This window comes from Chenopodium quinoa, unplaced genomic scaffold (assembly GCF_001683475.1).
Source record: "Chenopodium quinoa cultivar QQ74 unplaced genomic scaffold, ASM168347v1, whole genome shotgun sequence".
Taxonomy (NCBI): Eukaryota; Viridiplantae; Streptophyta; class Magnoliopsida; order Caryophyllales; family Amaranthaceae; genus Chenopodium; species Chenopodium quinoa.
This window is the reverse complement of record NW_018744537.1, coordinates 5006736-5028769: the sequence shown is the minus strand read 5'-3', so window position 1 is coordinate 5028769 and position 22034 is coordinate 5006736. Positions and strand designations below refer to the sequence as shown.

Below are 22034 nucleotides of genomic sequence, written 5' to 3'. Positions count from 1 at the left end.
CGTTAGAAAATCTAAAAACACTAACCATATCATCGTTGCACCAACAACCAGCCTCGATCTGATGGCTTTGTCGACTTAGCCACCAGCGTTATGTTGCCAACAATGAGCCATGTTGTGCATTTTTTTAAAATTTTATTTAGTTATTCCATGTATCACATATACATGCATGATTATATCAAGGCCACAAAGGGGCGCTGCCTGCTTTTCTCAGTGCTCTCTAGCGGTACCGAAAAAACTTGTGGTGCTTTGGGACGTCACTCTATGATTTTCTAAGCCCCACTAGGAAAGCAGCGCTGCCCCTTGGTGGTTCTGATATAATTTATTAGGCGATTGACATGTTAATGATTAGGTGGATTATTGTTACTTGAGGGGTCGAAATGGAGGGTCGGGAATGGTAGTAATATTTCAGTTTGGGATTCTGCATGGCTGTCAAGGGGCCGGGGTTCCTCAGTGTGTGTGCCGATGCCGTTGAATCATAGCAATTTCGGGCTGCGAGTTAGTGATTTAATTAATTATGAAGCTATGGTTTGGCGTGAGGATGTGATTCTTGATAATTTTAATGCGGTGGATCAAGCGTTAATCTTATCAATTCCATTATCCTATCGAACAACAGAGGATGTGATGTATAGGTGGTCGTCAAAATGCGGGGAGTACTCGGTTCGTTCGGGGTATTGGCTGGGGAAGCAGGGACCAGCAAGGGTACAATCCCAATCTCAAGACGCTGTTTGGAGGTTAATTTGGGGTATTAAAGGTCCTCCGAAACTTGCACACTTTCTATGGAGGGCGTATAAAGGCTTCCTAGCTGTTAGAGAAAGGCTACATTTTCGGCACATGGTGGAAAGCAAGACTTGTTCGATCTGTGGGAATGGAGATGAGTCGGTGATACATGCTACCTTCGAATGTAATGCAGCGATGGATATTTGGGCTGCGAGTAACTCTAGCTTGGACTGCTTGGTGGTGTCGTAACATGATTATATTTGACAATGTGACTGTCTGCCTGTTAGTGTTGCGTCAAACCTGTCAAAGTCTGTCCTTGAGTATGGTGATTATGCTAAGAAGGTATTCATGGGTCAGCGTGTGCAAGGGCAGCCCTTTGCAAATTCTTGGTCTCGGCCTTGTAGGGGGGTGGTGAAAGTCAACTGTGATGCTCATGTTGGGAGTGCGACAGGTCTCGGGCTTTGGTGGCTGTTGTTGGAAAGGAGAAGGCTGGGTGGGCTCCTGATGCTACTGAAGTTGCTGCGTGTCGGTATGGTCTCCAAGTGGCTGCAAGACTTGGATATTCTTCGGTAATTTTGGAGAGTGACGCATCCAATGTAGTTCAAGGGGTTAAGAAGAAGGCTGCCAATTTTACCCCTTTCTCATTGCTTGTTGATGACATTTGTGTTCTGTCAAATCTTTTTGTAGCTTTTTCGATGTCTCATGTTAAACGTGCCGGTAATACTCTAGCTCAGCACGTTGCTAGGTGGGATTCTAGAGGTTGTAACGAACTTGTTTGTTTAGGTCCTTTCCCCCAAAGCCTCTTAACTTTGACGGAAATCGATCTCTATTAATATAGTAATTCGTTGGTGTTTTCAAAAAAAAAAAAAAAAAAAAAGGGTACGTAGTGACATTCTAAGATCAACTACTATACCTCAAATTTAAACATGAAGTTTTAACCGCAATATAATTATATAATACTATGTACTTTTGTATTTGATGTCATCTTTTCAAAGTAATCAATTAGTAAATTTCTTCTTATATGATCAATAATAATAAATGTAATATTTATAAGCAATTTAAACAAGGAATTAAAGCTAGGAGTAGAGCTACTATACACGTAACCAACCCAGTTTATGTATGTAGAGCTACATGTAATCGGGTATATGTTCTAATTAATATGTGCTTTCTGAGAAGCCAATTGATTGATTAGGTCGGTGCCTCATTAGTTACATTCCACTTACATTCCACGTAACCAACCCAGTACCTTTTGCTTTCACCTTTAAAAAATCTATAATACTTACATATCTTATGTTGTCACTTACATTTTATGAAGGAGTTAATTGTATGACCAGTTATATATAATGCCAAAGACTGTTCAGAAGAAGAAAAAAAAAAGTTACTACTACGTATATAAATTGAGTACCACGATTAGAAAGGCTAATGAGTAATAAATATGATACATTTTATAATAAGATTTCAACATCAACTTAATACTAGTCACCAATAATGGGCAACAAACCTAATAATTTAACACTAGATAATTTTTTTTTTCTTTTTTTTTTTTTGTAATAGGTTTTCAGTTTTTGCTCACATCAATTTTAATTTTTTTTTTGTTACTCCATAATATTCTATAATAATATCATAGGGAGCACATTGACATTTATATTTATTGTATCGTTGTATCTTATATCAGCATAAAAGTTGACTTTTCCGACATGAAAAGAAAAACAAAATCATGTATGTACTTAGGGGCCGTTTGGTTCGCAGTAATATAATCAAAGGGAATGGGATTCTATGAGAATCATTCCCTTTGTTGTTGTTGTTTTTTTTTTCCATTTCAATTATTCCCTTTCTCCTTTGATTACCCAAAAACCTTCTACTCCCATTCCCCACCCCCCTAGCCTTTCCCATTCCCTTTCAATTCCCCAACCACCACCATACCCACATCAGCCACCCTCACCCACTTCTCGCCGGAACTTCGCCGCCTCTCACCGGAATGTCGCCGCCATCCCCCGACCCTCGCCGCCCCTCACCGGAACCTCGCCGCCCCTCCTCTCACCGGAAAATCATTCCCTCACCCACGCATAACCCTCCCCTCCACTTAGATCCGTCGACCGCTTTCGTCTCAGCTTTCCTCCTCTCCTCTCGTCGACTCTCGACGACGTCGTTTTCCGTCTGCAGCGATGTACATGGTCGGAGGAAACCCTAATTCGAACTCGAACTCTGCTTCATCTCGTGAATCTCTCTCCTCTAGCCCTAGATTTCGTTGGAGTCGAAGAAATGGTGGTGACCGGTCACCGTTTAGTCCGGTAATCGTTTTGCGGGCCCCATTGGAATTAGATGCCGCTGCTGTTGCTGGTGGAGGGAGTTACGAGCTTTACTATGATGATGGTGGAGGATCTGGGCTAAGGGAGGTTTTTTGGGAGAGGGATGGGCTGCGCAGGGGTGGGGGAGGGCTGGCGTAGGGCGGCGAATGGTGGGGGAGGTGCGGTGAGTGGTTTGGTGGATGGATGGTGGCCGGAAAAGGTGGAAAGTTAATGAATTAGGTGGCTGTGTGGTGGTGGGACTAGTGGGATTTATTCCACTTCGTTATTAAAACAAACAACATAGCAAATTTCAAGAGTTTCATTCCATTCTCCTCCATATCCTTTCCCCATTCCATTCCGATTCCACTTTGCGAACCAAACGACCCCTTATTGTTTATGAGTTATGAAATGAGGACATTATGTGAACACTCTTCACGACTTCACTTACTTATTTTGGCCAGTCAAACGTACTCCGAAATTTGGACCACTTAGTATATTCTTTTCAAGATTAAATAATACTTGTAGTTGATAGATTATTATTATTTTTATTTGTTAAATAGTTAATTGTTAATACTCCATCTCCTAATCTCATTTTACCCATCGCATTTAACAAGCTAGCAACGGCTATTACAATTAACAACCTATATTATCCTAAGATGTGTACGACTGTGTATAATTTCATAAGTTTAGCCACAAAGGTAAATTATTAAACAACCTATAAAGGTGAAATACTAAGTGGATTGACCAAAGAATATCCATCGGAAAAAACGGTAATGATGGTAAACAAAAGAAAAATTCAATTAACGAATTAGTACTCCATACTTCCATTTTTTTTCATAATATCGATCGCAGGAAACACGTTGACATTTATTGTATCGTTATACCAATAGTTTTTCTTTTATCATTTATCAAAGATATTGATAAAAGACGATTAGAAAATAAAAAATAATTACAGATCAAATTGATAAGTAGCAGGAGTGTTGTTGCACTAATGCACTATACTTGAATTATAAGCCTAAAGGAATTGATGTCAATATTTGCTGGCATTTGAGATATAAATCAAAATATGAGTTAATTAGACAGCTTTATTAATACTGACATACTGTTTAATTTAATCAAAAAATCAAAATGATGACATTCTTTCAACACTTCTTGCTCTTTCTAATTCTGGTTTGCCGGTTCCTATCTTTTGGATTTTTAATTTTTTTTATGTGTTTTGTGAAGCTTGCTCGTACTCGTGTATGGTATTTTCTCCTTGATAATAATTTGTGGTAATGAAAATAAATTTATAGAGTAATCTATTAGTATGAAAAATAATCTATAATCATAGCTTTATGGGGACGTAGTATGCATATTTTATAACAAGCTACCAAACGAGCTTTTTACTAATAAAGTGTGCATTCACTTATAAGGAGCTCTTCACTTTCTTATTCTTTCCATGTGGGACTTGGGATAAACAACCCCAACATAAATCTTGTTTAATTAGTAAATGAACCTCGTATTTTGTTCAACCTTGTTCAGTTGCTTAATTGACAAGGTTGAAAGCTGTTCGCAAATATATCAATTCATGTAGTGCAGCCATATTATCTTGTGAAAATTTCTGATAGTCCATGTAGTACAGAACAGTACACAATTATGTACACATCAAACATTAATGCACGTATTACATTTCCTTAAATGTCGTCATATCTGAAGTCAAACTTTGAGATCATAGATATACAGCAGTGATATGACTTGAATATGTGCATTACATAAAATTACACACATTATTAAACAAACAATAGTTATAAAATTATAGACCTAATATAATTAGCTAGCTTATTAATATTTTCCTAAAACCAGCAAAAAGAGTTGAATTGACAAATTAATTAACTTCCTTCAAAACTAACAATAATGGCGCCAAAACCATCGCGCACGGCCCTCATCCTCCTCTTCGCCGTCACCATTAAACTCGTAGCGAGCCACAGTACAGAAAAGAAACACACTTGCACGTGTATTAAAGAGCCCAAACACGGCGACCATGCCGGGCATGACCACGGCATTGAGGGCGATCACGAAGAAGAAGATGATTCTCCTAAGGAAATTTTGAAGTACAAAGTAATAGCACTCGTAACGATATTAGTTACAAGTGCGGTGGGTGTTTTCCTTCCAATACTAGGGAGAACAATCCCCGCACTTCGGCCCGAAAAGGGCATTTTCTATTTGATAAAATCATTTGCAGCTGGGATTATTCTTAGCACTGCATTTATTCATATATTGCCTGAGGTATATGAAAACCTTACGAGCCCCTGCCTCGGCGAGGACACTGTTTGGGAAAAATTCCCTTTTAGTGGCCTCGCCATCATGGCAGGAGCTCTTTTGACATTGATGATGGACTCTTTTGCTACTCGTCATTTTCGTAAGGGGGTAAGTATTGAGGATCAAATTGGTGCTAAGCAGGATATGGATGGCCACATTCATGCTCATGGTGCTGGCGGACATGTTCCTGAAGGTCTAAACAAGGTTGAACAAATCAGATATAGAGTTACTTCATAGGTAAATTTACTTTTCTTTTCTTTTTATGTTTTTTTTGGGAGATAAAACTGCTTTCTTTGGTTTTGTTTTTTTTTTTACTTAGCTTGCAACATATAGCCTACGTACATTCAGACGGTTGATTGAACTATGACTACCATATTATTTAATAACAATATGATCGTTTCATTTTTTCACTTTATAAAATGGACACAATTAGTCTTTTAATATCTACAACACAAATATAATTTTTGAAAATTTTTATCCAACATAAAATAATTAATTTTCGAGAAATTATAAAATAAGAATAAAAATTACATAAATGAAAATACAAAATTTGATAAATTTAAAAAATATTGATAATACTATTTTATACCAAAAATGAAGTAATATAAGGAAAAAAAAACAATTATGAACTACATAATCATTAAAATATATGGTAGTCATATCTTAAACAACTACTATAAAATTTTCAATATATAATTAAAGGAAAAAATTCCTCATTTATATGTACATTTTAATATCAATTAAATTTTTACTAGCTAATTGTTTATCAAAGATATTGTGATTGAAGTAATGACATCAATTTTGTCAATTCAACTATACATTATAGAGAATTATAGAAAGTTGTTTAAATTAAAAACTACACATCAAGGGAAAAAAAAAAAGAAAAGAAATTATACCTCATGTGAGCTTGTTTTTTCTTATATAGTACACTTTTCATAGTTAAAATTTCATCCGTATCTTAAACGTAACCCAGCAATAAAAGTAACAGATAAAAAAATAAAAAAGAGGAAAATGTTAAATATGGAAGAGAAATAAAGAGAGATAGGAGAGAAATTGGGGAGAGAATAAATCAGTCTGTATTATTCCATAGAGTGGGGATATATATACATTCAATATAACTAGGATTTGCTTAGATAACAAATAAACCCTAGATCTAGAATATTCCGGAATGATACAAAGGAGAATAATGGATATCCACAAATATTTCATATACAGCAAATATAAATGATCTCAACCAAAAGTGAAATTTAATACCTCCTCCAATCCATTATTGCAAATTTAATTTCTTGACACATTGACTTTTGACACAATTTATCAATTATATTATTAGCTTGTGTAATTTAACATAACTAAAGAATATAATCGTATAATGTGGAATCTTGTTGGACTCTTCTCAGGCGTTTGGTATATTAATTTTAGATATATATAGGAAACAGACTCATATAAGTGTTTCCGTTTGGTGTTTAAAAAGCCATAAGGACAAGTGATGAGAATCGATCCCAGGATCACTTGGAACCGGGAGGAGAACTCTAACCACTTGAGTTATTCCTCACTCTTTTCCATTTCTAGTTGTTTGGTATGAGTTAAAAGTAACAAATACCGTTTCCTGAGGGTAACAAAATTTCCCAATTCGTATCTTTATTTGCAAGTGAAACTTTTTGACATTTTGCACTATTTAATAATTAATCCATTTTGACTAATGTTAATGATTTATATATAAGAAAAAGGTATAATTGTTAATTGGATGGAGCACACAAGAGGGGGGGTGAATTGTGTAGGAACTAGTGTTCCAACATTTTGCGGAAATTAAAAACGTTTAATGTTATGGAACAAATAGAAGTGCAAGAGAGATTTTAGCGTGGAAACTTCTTGCGCCCAACAAGAAGAAAAACCACGACCACTTGGGATTTTCTAAATCGACTTCACTATATAGGCAATACTATTACAATCTATAGGAACTCGATAAGAATTTAAGTTCCTTTAGAACATAAATCTGCCCCAAATGCTCTCTATAGCTTCAACCTCGAAGCTTGAAAACTTAAGACTTAATTTTAACTCTCTACAAAAGATAACTCAATCTTTTTCTCAAATTACAACTCAATAATAGATTTAACTTTAGTACATAAAAACTCAAGAACAATTAGGAATTTGGAACTCTTGGAAACTTGGAACTTGTTGTACTAACTTACTTACGTGAAAACAAAATATATTATATGAAAATCTTTTCAACTTAAGTTAGACCCATTTGAAATGACTCACTAAAGCCAGACCTGTTTTGGAAGGACTCTCTAAGGTCAGACAATCTGAAAGTGAAAACAAAGCCTTTTATTTATAACGTACCCAAGCATACCCACTTCCTCCGTATTCTCTACAACTAACAGTTAGTGCTCCTAAACTTTAGGAACAACCAATATCAATATACTGGAGAACGTGGGGATGAAGTGATGAACGTGACATATGGATAAGCATTTGAAAACTATTTTCTTGGAGAAAAATTATAGGGAGTGCTTAAATCAATCCTTGGAGAAAAAGAAAATGTTTTGTAAAATAAGGTATCCAAGATATTTATTTTCCAAAACATTTCTTTAATCAATTTAATCACAAGAGTAATTTCCATAAAATAATTTTCAACTTAAATGTAATGAGAAGACTTATTCCAATTACAAACTTTTACAAGTTCCTTTGACTATTCAGTACTAAATTATCTCAACTGATTTTCCCTGAAAATAGCCAATCAAAACAACATGGTTAATAAAAGATATTTTTAGGAAAAGATAAGTTTTTGTAAAATAATATCCTTGGTTTATTTTCCAAAAACAAAATAAAATCTTTTCTTCCAAAATATAGTTACTTTTATCACATTAATAAAACTTTGTTTTATAAAGTATTTTCCTTAGGAAAAATATCTAAATTAGAATTCAATATAATTGAATGCTTATTTAGAGAAGATAAATTTTGTACTTCCTTCAAGTTCCTTTTAGTACCGTGAGTTTCAATACCTTTCAAGTTTCTACATATACGTACATGAATCCTAGAAAATAAACTCATATCTTCTGTCTTCATGCTCCATGCTACTCCACATGTTGATTGTTCCTCTAGGGAACTTCATAGTGCTTCTCATAGGATCTTGTATATAGACTCCTAAAGGAACACTTGACATGGACTTCTCTATTTTCTTCCTTCGATTAGTCTGTAGTGTATTTCATGTAGAGATCAAGGACTTCCCTTTGTTCCAACTCTAGAACTTGTTCCTTTCTCAAGAACGTGCCTAAAAACCTGTACACTTGACACACTTTCATCAAACTGAAGTGAAGTATATAAATAAAGTTCTTAAACTAATATAATTAAATAATAATAATATAACTTTAAATACTTGTTCCATATTTATTAGGAACTTCTCTTTAGAAGTACCCTCATGGGAACTTCATTGATTGTTGCTCTAACCATGTTCATGATATACAAGGATCAATCCTCCATGACTTGTTTAATATGCACATCAACACACAAGTTAGTTAATAAGCATCATTTGTTTATGATCATCAAAACATATTATCTCAACAATAATTTTGTGGATACTTAGCTTGTTATTTGTTAAAATCATCTTAATGAATAGATTATAATATTCAATTGTTATAATTTGTAGTTATTGATAATTAAAGATATTACTTGTATTAATCAAAGTTTTACATTGGCATACACACATAGCTAGGAGAAACGTTTCACGCACTGGCCAAAACAATAACGCCACTCAAATAAAGGAAGGCTAAATGGCCAAAACAAACTTGAAAATACTTAATAGATTAGTAAATAAAAGCTTCTTATGGGGGTGATCGATACGTGTTGTTAACTTGTTATTGTTGTATGTATATCGTTAGGTGCTGGAGATAGGTATTGTGGTTCATTCAGTCATTATAGGGCTATCGATGGGTACATCCGATAGCCTTGAGTCCATCAAGTCTCTCATAGCAGCTCTATGTTTTCATCAATTCTTCGAGGGTATTGGATTAGGTGGATGCATTGTACAGGTACGTACACCGAGATGGTGGGTTTAATTCTCACTCTCTCTTTCTCATTATTTTTAATTTTGACTTTAATCTTATCGACCATATATTAACTTTTTATAACCTTTTTTGCGACTAACTACATACGTATGCATGCATGCAGGCATCTTTTAAGTCTACATCTACTATATGTATGGCAGTGTTCTTTTCCCTCACAACTCCCTTGGGAATTGCCGTAGGAATTGGAATAAGCAAAGTTTATGAGGAAAGTAGTCCGACAGCACTCATCGTTCAAGGGTTATTGAACGCAGTTGCGGCTGGAATCTTGATTAACATGGCGCTTGTTAACCTTCTAGCGGAGGACTTGATGAACCCTAAGGTGCAATCCAAAGCTAAGATCTTCTTTGGGGCCAATATCGCTTTGCTTCTTGGTGTTGCTGCTATGGCTATTATGGCTATATGGGCTTGATTTGGTGTCTTCATATTTCGACTTTTTTTTTTTTTTTTTTTTTCATTGGTTGTGTGACTAATACATATACATACAGTATTCAATTTGTTCCTCCAATTTGTTCTATCTATTATAAAATTTGAGTTGACAAACTTTACATCTTGTATTGTACCAAATAGTATTTTAATATGTCAAATTTATAAAATGAAATCATATTCATTCTCATGATCATTCAAGATAGCCCTCGAACTAAATTATTTCTTATCATAAATTTTCATTAACACCTAATGCCAACTTCCCTCCTTCCAAGTGGCCTGTCAATGGATAATAATGAAGTAATTCCTTAAAAAAAAAAAAAAAATACAAGGTTGAGGGAAGAGATTGTGTTACGAACTTGTTTATTTAGGTCCTTTCCCCCAAAGCCTCTTAACTTTGACGGAAATCGATCTCTATTAATATAATAATCCGTTGGTATTTTAAAAAAAAAAGAAGGTAGTGACATTTTAAGATCAACTACTATACCTCAAATTTAAACATGAAGTTTTAACCGCGATATAATTATGTAATACTATGTACTTTTGTATTTGATGTCATCTTTTCAAAGTAATCAATTAGCAAATTTCTTCTCATATGGTCAATAATAGTTCCTTGTTTAGATTGCTTATAAATATTACATTTATTATTATTGACCGAATTTTGTGTGGGTGGGGATGGGGAAGGGTGGACTGCCGCTTGCCAGAAGAAGAAGAGGTTGTCCATAAACATGTTATAATAGATTTGGTGACCGGTTGGGACCAATAAAAGCGAATACACTCTGAAGTTCAAATTATTTAAAGAGAAAACAAGAAGGTTGGGGTTATTCTTACCGAATTTTCCTTTTTAAATTACTAACTCTTACCATAATTATTTGTATGTGGTTGGGGTTACTTGTAGGGGGTTACTCTTTTGGTCAGGGGTTACTTGTAGGGGTTACTTTTTCAGGGGTTACTCATTTGGTCAGGGGTAATTATAGGGGTTACTAATACACGCTAACCAATTGAGTAAGCAACCCCTACAAGTAACCCTTGAATAAGTAACACATACAAGTAACCCCTGAATAAGTAATACATACAAATAACCCCTGCCACATGGTGTGGCCAGCCACACAAAAAAGTTGCTGAACTCTTACAAGCTTTGCTTAATTAATTAAAACAACAAATTTTTCAAAATCAATTTACTCAATTTACTTAATACATACTATGAATGTTTCTTAATCACACGGAGTATAACATGTATTAAATGATATGATACTTACAAAAATGTATGTAGTTCATCACCGGATAACACTCAAAAAATTAAAAAAAAAATAATAATAAAAAAATTTAAAGGATGTAAAAATCAATATAATCAGTGATCACTTCACAAAAAGCTTAAAGTCATGGTAAAAAATTAAGCCCATATAGCTAAAACAGCCATAAAACCAGCACCAAGTAGCAAGGTAAGATTTGCTCCAAAGAAAAGCCTAGTGTTGGTTTGCATCTTAGGGTTCATAAAATCTTGAGCTAGAAGATCTACAAGTGCCATGTAAATCAAAATTCCGGCCGCCACCGCATCTAACAACCCTTGAACAATAAGAGCTGTTGGACTACTTTCATCATAAACATTAGATATTCCTATTCCGATTGCGATTCCTACTGGAGTTGTGAGGGAGAAGAACAATGCCATGCACAATGTAGATGCTGACTTGAACGCTGCCTGCATGTATGATTACCAAGGATACATACATAGTATGCATAAATTAGAAAAATAATGTTCATTATGATAGGATCATACATTAGCATACTTAATTTATAACATAGATACATAATTTACCTGTACAATGCATCCACCAAGTCCTACACCTTCGAAGAATTGATGGAAGCACAAAGCCGCCATTAGAGGTTTAATGGTATCGAGACTTTCAGAAGTACCCAGTGATATTCCTATAATTACTGAATGAACCACAATACCCATCTCCAACACCTGAACAATAATTCAATAGATAACATGATTTCCATATATATCCGGTGTTAATTTAAATGACTTAATGCAATTATACAACTCAACATTTTCAAATATTATTTTTCTACTCGGTGGGTAGATATAGCAATGTCCCATTCAATTATTTCATTGACAAATATTGGCTATCTAACTCATAGTACTAAAGACAAGTTGGAAAGTTATTATGTCCTTAAGTACTTTCGGCCTCTCTTATCTCCCTAAATAATTAAACCCCCTGCCTAACTGACCCTATGACAGTATGACATTGTACGTACATACACCCTTATTTCAAAATTATTATTTATAAGTATTAAACTACGGAGTTTCTTCAAAAAAAAAAACTACAGAGTAGTTTTAATATATCACATGCCCCGCGTGATCACCACTAATCTCTTCATCCACACCCGCCGCCACGGTCGCCTTCCCAAAGTGGACCCTACGATTGTGCCCGGTGGCGAACGCATTGATCATCAAACTCCCTAGAGCCCCCACCATGGCGGCGAGTCCGGTAAAGGGGAACTTCCCCCACGGATTCTCCTTCAGGCAAGGGCTAGTAAGACTTTCGAACGCATCGGGTAACACGTGAATAAACCCCGTGGATAAAATTACCCCTGCCGCGAAAGTCTTTACTAGGAAAAATAAATTACTCTCGGGGTGTAACGCTGGGAAACTTTTTCCTATTATAGGGAGACATACTCCGAGGGCACTTGCCGCTAGTATAGCGGCTATTGCCCCGAGTTTATACTTTAAGGCCGCGTTATTACTATTATTGCCCGTTCACACGTACAATCACCCGACACCAACGAAATTGGCAAAAGAAGGACAATGGAAATGATAATAACGTAGTAAGATCTCTTGCCTAGTAACATTTTTCGACTTTTTCGAATCTCGAAAGAGGAATAATGCGTTGTTGCGATTGTTTTTTGGTGTGTGAATGGAAGGTTTGTTTCCTAAAAGTTAGTCAAGAATGAAGATCCTAAAAAGAAAGTACTATATATATGATGTGTTTTATATGAAAATCATCATTATTGTATGATGATGAACAAACTTTATATGTATGACTTTTGGTCTTAGTTTTGGGATAGTGACATTGGAAAGCTTTAATGGACCGAGAAATTCATGGAAAAAAGAAAAAAATTAAAAAATTAATGATATAAATACGAAGTATTAGGGAGCGTAAACAGGAGTAGTAGAAATAATGTTCATATATGTCGCCATTTACTCAATAAACAACCAGATTCGGTTGATTTTATAAGTAGAAATTTGATGTCTTTTCTACTAGTCAACGTAAGTATGTCGACATTATGTGTGTATTATCTAATAGAAGATTTTCTTTGTTTTGGAAAGGATAATAGCTGGTAATTGATCAAAATATTCAATGCTATTGATAGTTTTTCTATATATACGTATATCTTTTCAAGATTTCACATTTTTTTAATAGGAAAAATTCATTTTTTTTTTTTTTTTTACTTATAGATTAAATAATAATAATACGGAGTAGTAATGCTTTGCTTCTAACACGATTATGTAACAATTTAAATATTTGCATAAAATAAAATAAAAGTAGAACAACGCAAAAGCAATTTAATTTAAAAATTGTATTAAAAAAAAAACAATTTAAAATTTAGGATACAATAAAATAAAATAAAAATGTTGCAAGGAGTATATCACACGATTATGTACATTTAATCTCCTGTTTTCCGAAAAAAAAAGTCCTCTTTTCCAAAATAATATAATGAAATAAAATAAATCCAAAATCAATAATCTAATATATTTAGATAAATAAAGTTGGTATTTTGGAAGAACATTCGGAGCGCCACGTAAAAAATATACTTATTTCGACCAATAAGAAGAAAGATTTGTATTTTATTTTTGAATTAAAAAATTATGTCGCCACCTAGATAAAAGTAACGAATTAGATTTGATATATATAAAATTTTAATGCCACATAGATTATAATTTAATCCACGACTTAAACTATTTTAATGAAAAAAAATAAAGTAAAAATATAGGAAAAGATAAATTTATTAATTCAATACTACGAGTATAAGAAATCCAAAAAAATATACTAAAAAATATTTAAATGATAAACGCTTATAATAAAGTTTGATACCATTAAAAGATAAATTTTGACAGTATTTATGATAAGAAATACAAATTATTTTTATAAATTAAAATTTATGATACCTACCATTATAAATTGACACATCATACGACACAAACAAAATTTCGTATCAATAAAAAACCCCATCAAGCGAATTTTGTGTTAGTAATTTTGTGTTAATTTTTGGTCATCAATGGCCGATAATTTTTAGCTTAATTTTTAAAATCCTATGTTTAAATTAGTATTTCTAATAATTACTTACATTGTATTAATTTGGAATACTCAACGATTATATGTTTATGTTTTATTTACTAAATGTTTTTTTACATGCAGATCTAACACATCATACGACACAAATAATATTTCGTATCAATACAAAACCCCATCAAGCGAATTTTCTATTAGTAATTTTGTGTTTGTTTTAGGTCATTAATGTCCGGGTAATTTTTAAAATCGTATGTTAAAATTTACTTTTGTAATTATTAGTTACATTGTATTTATTTAGAATACTTAACGATTATTTGTTTATGTAATGTCATACGATTAGATGTTGTATACTCAATATGTGGACGAGGTTGGTGATTCTATCGAAATAAAAGATATGGTAAAACAATGAATAATGATTTAGGATTTAAATTGTTAAAAATTTATCATTTCACATTAAAGATTTTATATAACGGAAAAAATAACATATTTACAATTTATTTATATTTAATAAATTCATTATAAATCATAGTAAAAAAAAAATATTTAACTTTTGAATTTTGTCTAAAATTATTAAATACAATAAATCAAATAATTAAAAATCTTAGATGAAAAAACCGTGCATCGCACGGGCTTCCATCTAGTTAATACTAAAATAATTACCGCTGACATCATAACTATCCACGTGGCAGCTTATTATAATAAATTTTTCCTCCAAACTACTATTGACATCATTCTTTTTATTTATTTATTTTTTATTTTAGGTTAAAGCTAATATTTGAAAATGATTGATCAATTATACATTTTTCTAAAAGTTTTTATAATTAAATTGACTAAATACACAATTTCTATTCCTATTGAGTAAAAATAATTGACGGTCTCTTTCACATTTTATTCCCCTCCTACCTAGGTTTTTTTAAAAAACAATCTCCTACATTTTATTAGTGATTGTAGAGTTTGGATTTTTCACTCTTAATTAATTCTTCAAATTTCCTACAATGAATAAAAAACGAAAGCTAACATTTTTAACATTTTATTATAGCTATGAAGTTAATTAGAATATTTAAAATCATGTCCTTCATTTTAGGTAAATTAATCTAATGAGAGGGATCACGATTTATTATGTTTTGCTTAAAATATTTATATTACACACTTACAAGTAAATTTTTTATTATTAAACAAAATATTTATATTACATACTTACAAGTAAATTTTTTATTATTAGAACCGTACATCGTACGGGACTAACTTAGTAATATAATATAATAAAATAAATTAAATAAACTTTTCGCAATGTTTAGGGAAATAGTGAAATAGCATGTACTCCCTTTGTTCCACAATAACGGACACAATCAACTTTTGCACATATGTTGATGTACTAGTTTGACCTTATTTTTATATAATTAAATATTAATCAAAAATTATACGAAGTAATAAAAGTTATATTGTGAAACTTTATATTAATACCTATCTAACAACATATTTTATGACAAAATACGTTTTTTATTATGTTAGTAAAATATTCTCATCAAAATTAATATATGAATAAAAAAGTCCAATGTCCCAGTTATTCTGGAATGAAGGGACTATCAACAATTAACACTCGTATATGAATAGTGTTAAACTCAGGCTATTATGATTATTTAGGAATGGAATATACAAAATACCCTGTAAGTCCGTAGAGTAGAATATGGTGTATCTACACTATTTATATTTTTAATTGAAGACTATTACACATTTACACTATTAGAGTACTTAGTTAGACTCTAATTGCCATGGGAACATAAATTGGTCAAAAAATGCGTGCATCGGCTGTTGGCTCGGTTGCCTGAACTATCCTAGGACCAAGGACATTGGTGACTTTGATGCATACTTGGGAAGAAAATTTGCAGATAACATAAAAGAAGTAATTAAAGCTAAGAAAAAAATTTACTTATGACGAAATATGCAATAATGCAACTCCCTAAACATGCATAGTCCATGTTATAGTCGACGCGACTACGTGATCTAAGGGAAAGAAAAGGTCCGCTTGCACGATTTCGATCATCGTCTAGGGTATTCTTTCTGCATATTCAAGATTTCAAGGTAGCTTGTTTGTGTTAGGTTTGATGTTCGGAAATATGGCTAGTTTTGATCAGATCAGATCAGCCCTCGACGATATGGAGGACGAGGTGATTGCAAGATATTCCGTACTTCCTTATGATAAGCTTGCATTCATTCATTATACATATCTAGTTGCAGTGTTGCACCCACGTTATACTAATTCCAATATATATGCCGAGCCAATATAGAAAACGGTCAATACCGATCCCAACTAGAAAATAAAAAATTAAAAACGATATATTGTTAAAATATGACTTGAATTAGTTAGCCCCCGTCAAATAATTATCAAAGTAATTAATTAACTATGGTTTTCTATATCTTGGACTTGGACCTATTTTGTTTTACATCATATAATAATTTAAGTGTACTATATAAACTCTCATTATTTTTTTTTTAATTGCAAGACTATATAAACCCTCTTGGGGGTTCTCCTAGTTAAATTCTTTTTAAAAAAAATTTTTGCTTGCATCCGTTACAACTAGCATGTACTCCAAATTAAACATCAGTGGTATTTGCATCAAGAAAAAGAACAATACGAATAAAAGTACCTGTGAAGTGACTCTATATCTGACTTGTTCCGCTTGACTTAGACCTTGAGGGACTACGCTACTTGAACCATGAACATGGTGATGAGCATCCTTAGCCTCCTCATCAGCGGCATTATGATCATCAAGGCCGTGAGCCTTACGAAAATGGCGCATAGCAATGGAGTCCATCATCAAAGTCAGAATAGCCCCGCCCATGGCGGCGAGGCCAGTGATGGGAAAACTAGCCCATGGTGAATCTTCACCGAGACATGGGCTAGTTAGGTTCTCAAAGGCCTCAGGTAAGATGTGGATGAATGCGGTACATAGGATGACCCCGGCTGCAAATGCCTTAACTAGGAAGAATCCACCCTTATTAGGGTGAAGCGCTGGGATGTTTTTCCCCACTATGGGAAGAAAAACTCCCAGCGCACTCGCAACTAATATGACAACAATTGATCCAATTTTATAATGTAAGACACTTTTATCGACTACTTCTCCTGCATGCTCGTCTTTGTCTTCTCTTATACAGGTGCATTCGCTTTTCTTCTCGGTACTATGGCCAGCGACGAGGTTGAAGGTCGCCGAGAGCAAGAAGAGGGAGAGAATGATGACAGCAATGTGAGATGGTTTAGACACCATGGTTAGTTGTTTGAGGGAGCTTTTGAGATTTGTCAACGTTTGTACCTTTTAATTATGTTGAGATTAATCAAGGAAATAATGATGATTGTATGTAATTGTCACCTTTTTATATTGGATCTTGAATGAGCCAATGAGCCATAATTACTCTATATTGTATATGATAAACTGTTTAATTATTTAGTAGATATAAACAATTAGCTTAAGTAAAAATACACAATTTAAAGTCTCACTAGTCACTACTACAGCTATATGGCTTAAACTTAATTGTAATGTCGAGTTTATGTGTAACAATGAATGAAATGGAAACTGCATAAAAAATGTACTTTAATTTGAGCATCTCACGTATATGGTTAGCGATATGTGATACCCTCTCTACTCTGACATGCACGACTTTAACATCCTATAAACTTAAGACATTTCGTTTTACATGTAACATATCAATAGTAAAAACTTTAATTTAAGTGCTAATTTCTTTAGTTTATATTACTCACTGTTGAAATTAATGATGAGTAAAAATGTTAAGCGACTTTAACATTCTCTTACTCATAACATCATTGATCATTTTTACTTGTTATATCATTGGTCACATTATACATAGACAACCTTTTATTATCTCTGTTTGTGACCTTTAGTATATTTGGTCATGATAAGTTAGCGTAAAACCAATTTTCATAGAAACTTACATTGCCCACCTCGTGTCTCATTCTCCCTCCATCTCTTATTATTTGTATATGTTTATTGTGGTCTCCAATAATATGTTTTTTTCTGGTAACAACTACTCATAGAAAGCTATATATTCCTTAACTCAGGATATCATAACAAATTAAGAGATTAATACAACGCAATTGTTACTTATTAAAGAAAGTTTGCAGGTGACACCATGTCTTCATGCAACATTGGTAGCAAACAACGAACATGATCACACGACTATTAGTTGTCATTGAAATCGTTTAATTTGTCATGTCACATGTTTTCGTGTAGGCATTGTTAAGGATGAATTTGAAACGGATGGAGTTTCGATACGGCGTACGTGTATCTATTTATTTGTTCTATCAAATTACTTTAGATCACCAATTGCTCTCGTCCAATCCATTTGTTTTGTCCGAGTAATTTATAATGTTGGCACTTGTCTTGTTCAATAATATGGAGTACACTTATTTTTCACGAAAGTTAGGTTGAAATACTTTAAAATTTTGATGATACATTATTTAAGTATAAGCCAAATTGGAGTTAATTGTTCAAATTGATTGGAACCATTTCGATCTATTCTAGTTAAATCATGTTATCTAATTATAACAAGCTTTAAGTACATTTTAGGTTTTGAAATAAATATGTTATTTCTAATTGGATCAATTTTGTAAGGTATAGAATAGCTGAATAAGGCTTTATATTATAGTTTACTTCTACTTTATTTTCAAGGGGAAAAATTGAATTTAAAAAAAAAAAAAAAAAATCGTAGAAAAAAAAAATTTTAAGGCCATGGAATTTCATCTAAAACATTGGACCGTGTATCTTTATGGAAAATACCACGTCGTACAACTTTTGGTGATAGTTTTCGAATGAGAATAAACAAGAGGTCTGTTTATCTAGTAATAGTTAAACCAAACTCTCGCTTGATTCTATGCCATATACATTTAGTTAATTAATTTGGTATTCAACTAGAAATAGAGGAATGACACTCATAAAATCTGATTTACACGAATCTTAAATAATTTATTTTTTGAAACTATATACTTATTGTTTTTAATTAATTAAAGACTTACAACATCTAGCAAATAGTTCAAAATCTAACTATCTGCGCAGTTTTGATATAGATCTAACTGAGTACTTGCTGATAAATGTACACTAATAATTACGAAATCATAAGGAAGAAACTCACAAAAACAAAGTACGGAGTAGGAGTATTAAATTGCAAGAAAGTACACTTCTTATAATTCACGAAAAACCAGAAACCGGCAAACCAAACATAGGAAGTGGTTCATATTCGGCTGTTTATTCGACTACCCAAAACAAGGCTAAAGTGTCGAAAGAATGTCGTCATTTGATTAAACTAAATACTTTTAATTAAGCCGTCTAATTAGCTCAAATTTTGCTTTTATTTCTTCATTCTCATTTATAATACGGAGTACTACCTATAATGCAACAGCACTTCAGCTAATTGATAATTTATTTTTGATCGATCTCATAACCATTTTTCAACGAGCTAGTTGTCTTGAATCATTATTTTTTAGGTTAAAAAAATTTATTGTTTTTTGTTTTGGATTTACCTTTTGTTTATTGTACTCGTATTAGCAATCATATAGACATAAATTCTGTCTTATAACCTTTTTGTTTTTATCTTAAATTTAATGAAAATGAACTTATTTTTTCATATACACGTAACTATATGGATGACTTTTTCCTAAAAGCGACATAATCACCTACAGTACATCCAGCTAGCTTATACAATTTAAATTAAAAAATAAATAATACTACTCCATAGTTGATTACTTATTCTTTTGTACGAGTATACAAAATTATCATCTTCTTTTGTTTCTTTTATCATTTGCTCTATTTTAGTTTAAACCTTTTGTTACGTCACTTTTTAAATCAGCGATTTGAGATTTTAAATTTAAACTTTAAGTGTTAATTGATAATTAAACTTACAAAATAATACACATATCACATCTTAATAGTTCAATTGCATGGTATACATATACCATGGATTAGGTAATGGTTTGTTGGTTTTTATACTAATCATGGTACATCATCATTAATCTCCCTGGGATTTGCCTGACATATTCCCTCTCTTTCCAAAATAGGAAATATGAGTAAGTTTTACTGTATGATAATCACAATACACAATTACAAGATGGCACGAGTCAAGTTTAATAGTTTATCACAAATTAAAAAATATATATGAGATAATACTACTGTTTAATATCAACAAAAAATTAATAAAAATTATAGACTATTTTTAATCTGGCAAAGAATAAAATAAGTGGTCCAAAATTCGGAGTTTGACTAGCCAAAACAAGTGAAGTGTGTTCACAGAATGTCGTCATCTCATCAATTAAACATGTATTTCTACTTTATAATTACCTGATTTTCGTTTTTATATTCGAAAAGTCAACTTTTATGTCGATAGAATGACTTCTAATTCTATATGTCAAAGTCTGTCCTTGTGAATATTGTTGCAAACAAATAAAAGATTAAAAATCGTTGTGAGCAAACATTGAAAGGTTAATAGTGTTATTTTTAAACATATATACATATAATCATTGTTTATTTTAATTAGTGATTAGTGATAGGAAAGTAGTTGCAATCTTGTTATATTATTGGTTTTCTTTAGCCTTCAAATTGTGCAACGTTATCTATATAACTTTTCTTTTCGATTCAGAAGAAATGTCTTTATCATATACAGCTGGTTATACCACTGACTCTTTCATGACAGTAATCAAACACATTAACAATCATCAAACTAGAAATAATGATAATAAATAGAAAGTCAAATATGACTTTTTCTCGACATTTTTAAAGACTTTTTTATGTGTTAAGTCTGACTTTTATAACAACTTTATTATATCATATCTATACAATCAACTATTATCCATACCTTTTCTTGTTTACGTGTTTGCTATTTAAATATATAAACATAGCTATCTCCTAAATCTATAATCTTTTGATAGGCTTTGCTAGGTAGATCTAAACTTCAAAATCTACCAAATATCAATAGTAAAAAGTTAACTCCTTACTTTCATTATAAACCTTGAGGAACACCCTCCCTAGCTTGAAGTGAAATCCATGGATTTCTTGTCATTTGAGGCTTCAAATCCTCTGTTAGACATGATGAACTGCTTGTTGCTCAGTCGTTTCTCCGATTCGCCATTGTTACTCGACAGAGGTAAGCTTTGTATTAGAAGTAAAGCTCATTAACACAACTATATTCCTCCTTACGCCCCAAAAATAATGAAAGAGTATGATACTAACCTGGGTAAGATGCAGTCATCCAATCAGCTGAAATCGTTTTTCTAGTCTATCTTCACTTCACACCCAATTAGCAGAAGCTAATTCATGATCATCAAGCTTCAATCATGAATGCTACTTAACTAACCTTAACAAGGTACCCTGTATGTCCCAAGGACTGCCACCCATTTCCGAAGATTGACCAACACGTCGACTCCACCAATGGACATACAGCTTCATGGACACGTTCTCAGAGTATCATTGGATTAAATGTACCCGAGAAAGCCATTCCCAAACTTTGATATTCCTTACCTCTCTGAAATTTACTCTACCAAATTCTTTGCAGGAAACTTCACTTCTATTTACTGACTACAGTTAGGTTGGTTCTATCATACGTACATACCGGCTTACGTAGTAGAAACTAGCCCAGGTTTTTGTTATCACGATTAGGTTGGTTCTATTATACATAGTGGAAACTAGCCTAGATTTTTTTTTTTCTTTATCAAAATCCAAGACTAATCCACAATTCCTCATCCATTAAATGTTACCCTATCAATTGTCGAGCAATTAATGTCTTACAATAGTACTTTTTTCGAGTTTTCATCCAAAATTAATAGAAGAAGACAGAAATGAACCCAACTATTACAAAAGAGTTGTAACAAAACAATACGGAGTATCATAAATCATGTGACAACTAATTGTAAATAGGAAGTAAAGTTTCAAGGATCGTTAATGGCAATC

The 22034-nt window shown here is 32.7% G+C and overlaps 1 protein-coding gene and 2 pseudogenes across 1 annotated transcript; 1 reads left to right on the top strand and 2 right to left on the bottom strand.

The window, feature by feature from the left end:
- The first annotated feature begins 4898 nt into the window (after positions 1–4898).
- LOC110698857 lies at positions 4899–10113 on the top strand (annotated as a pseudogene).
- Positions 10114–10798: 685 nt separating this feature from the next.
- Positions 10799–17499, bottom strand: LOC110698799 (zinc transporter 5-like). Its single transcript, XM_021876319.1, has 3 exons — positions 16731–17499; positions 11604–11753; positions 10799–11486 (listed from the first exon to the last, which is right to left on the bottom strand). The coding sequence occupies exons 1-3, from the start codon at positions 17346–17348 to the stop codon at positions 11181–11183; spliced, it is 1074 nt and encodes a 357-aa protein (XP_021732011.1). The 5' UTR covers positions 17349–17499; the 3' UTR covers positions 10799–11180.
- On the bottom strand, positions 11869–13064 carry LOC110698802 (annotated as a pseudogene).
- Positions 17500–22034: the final 4535 nt, after the last annotated feature.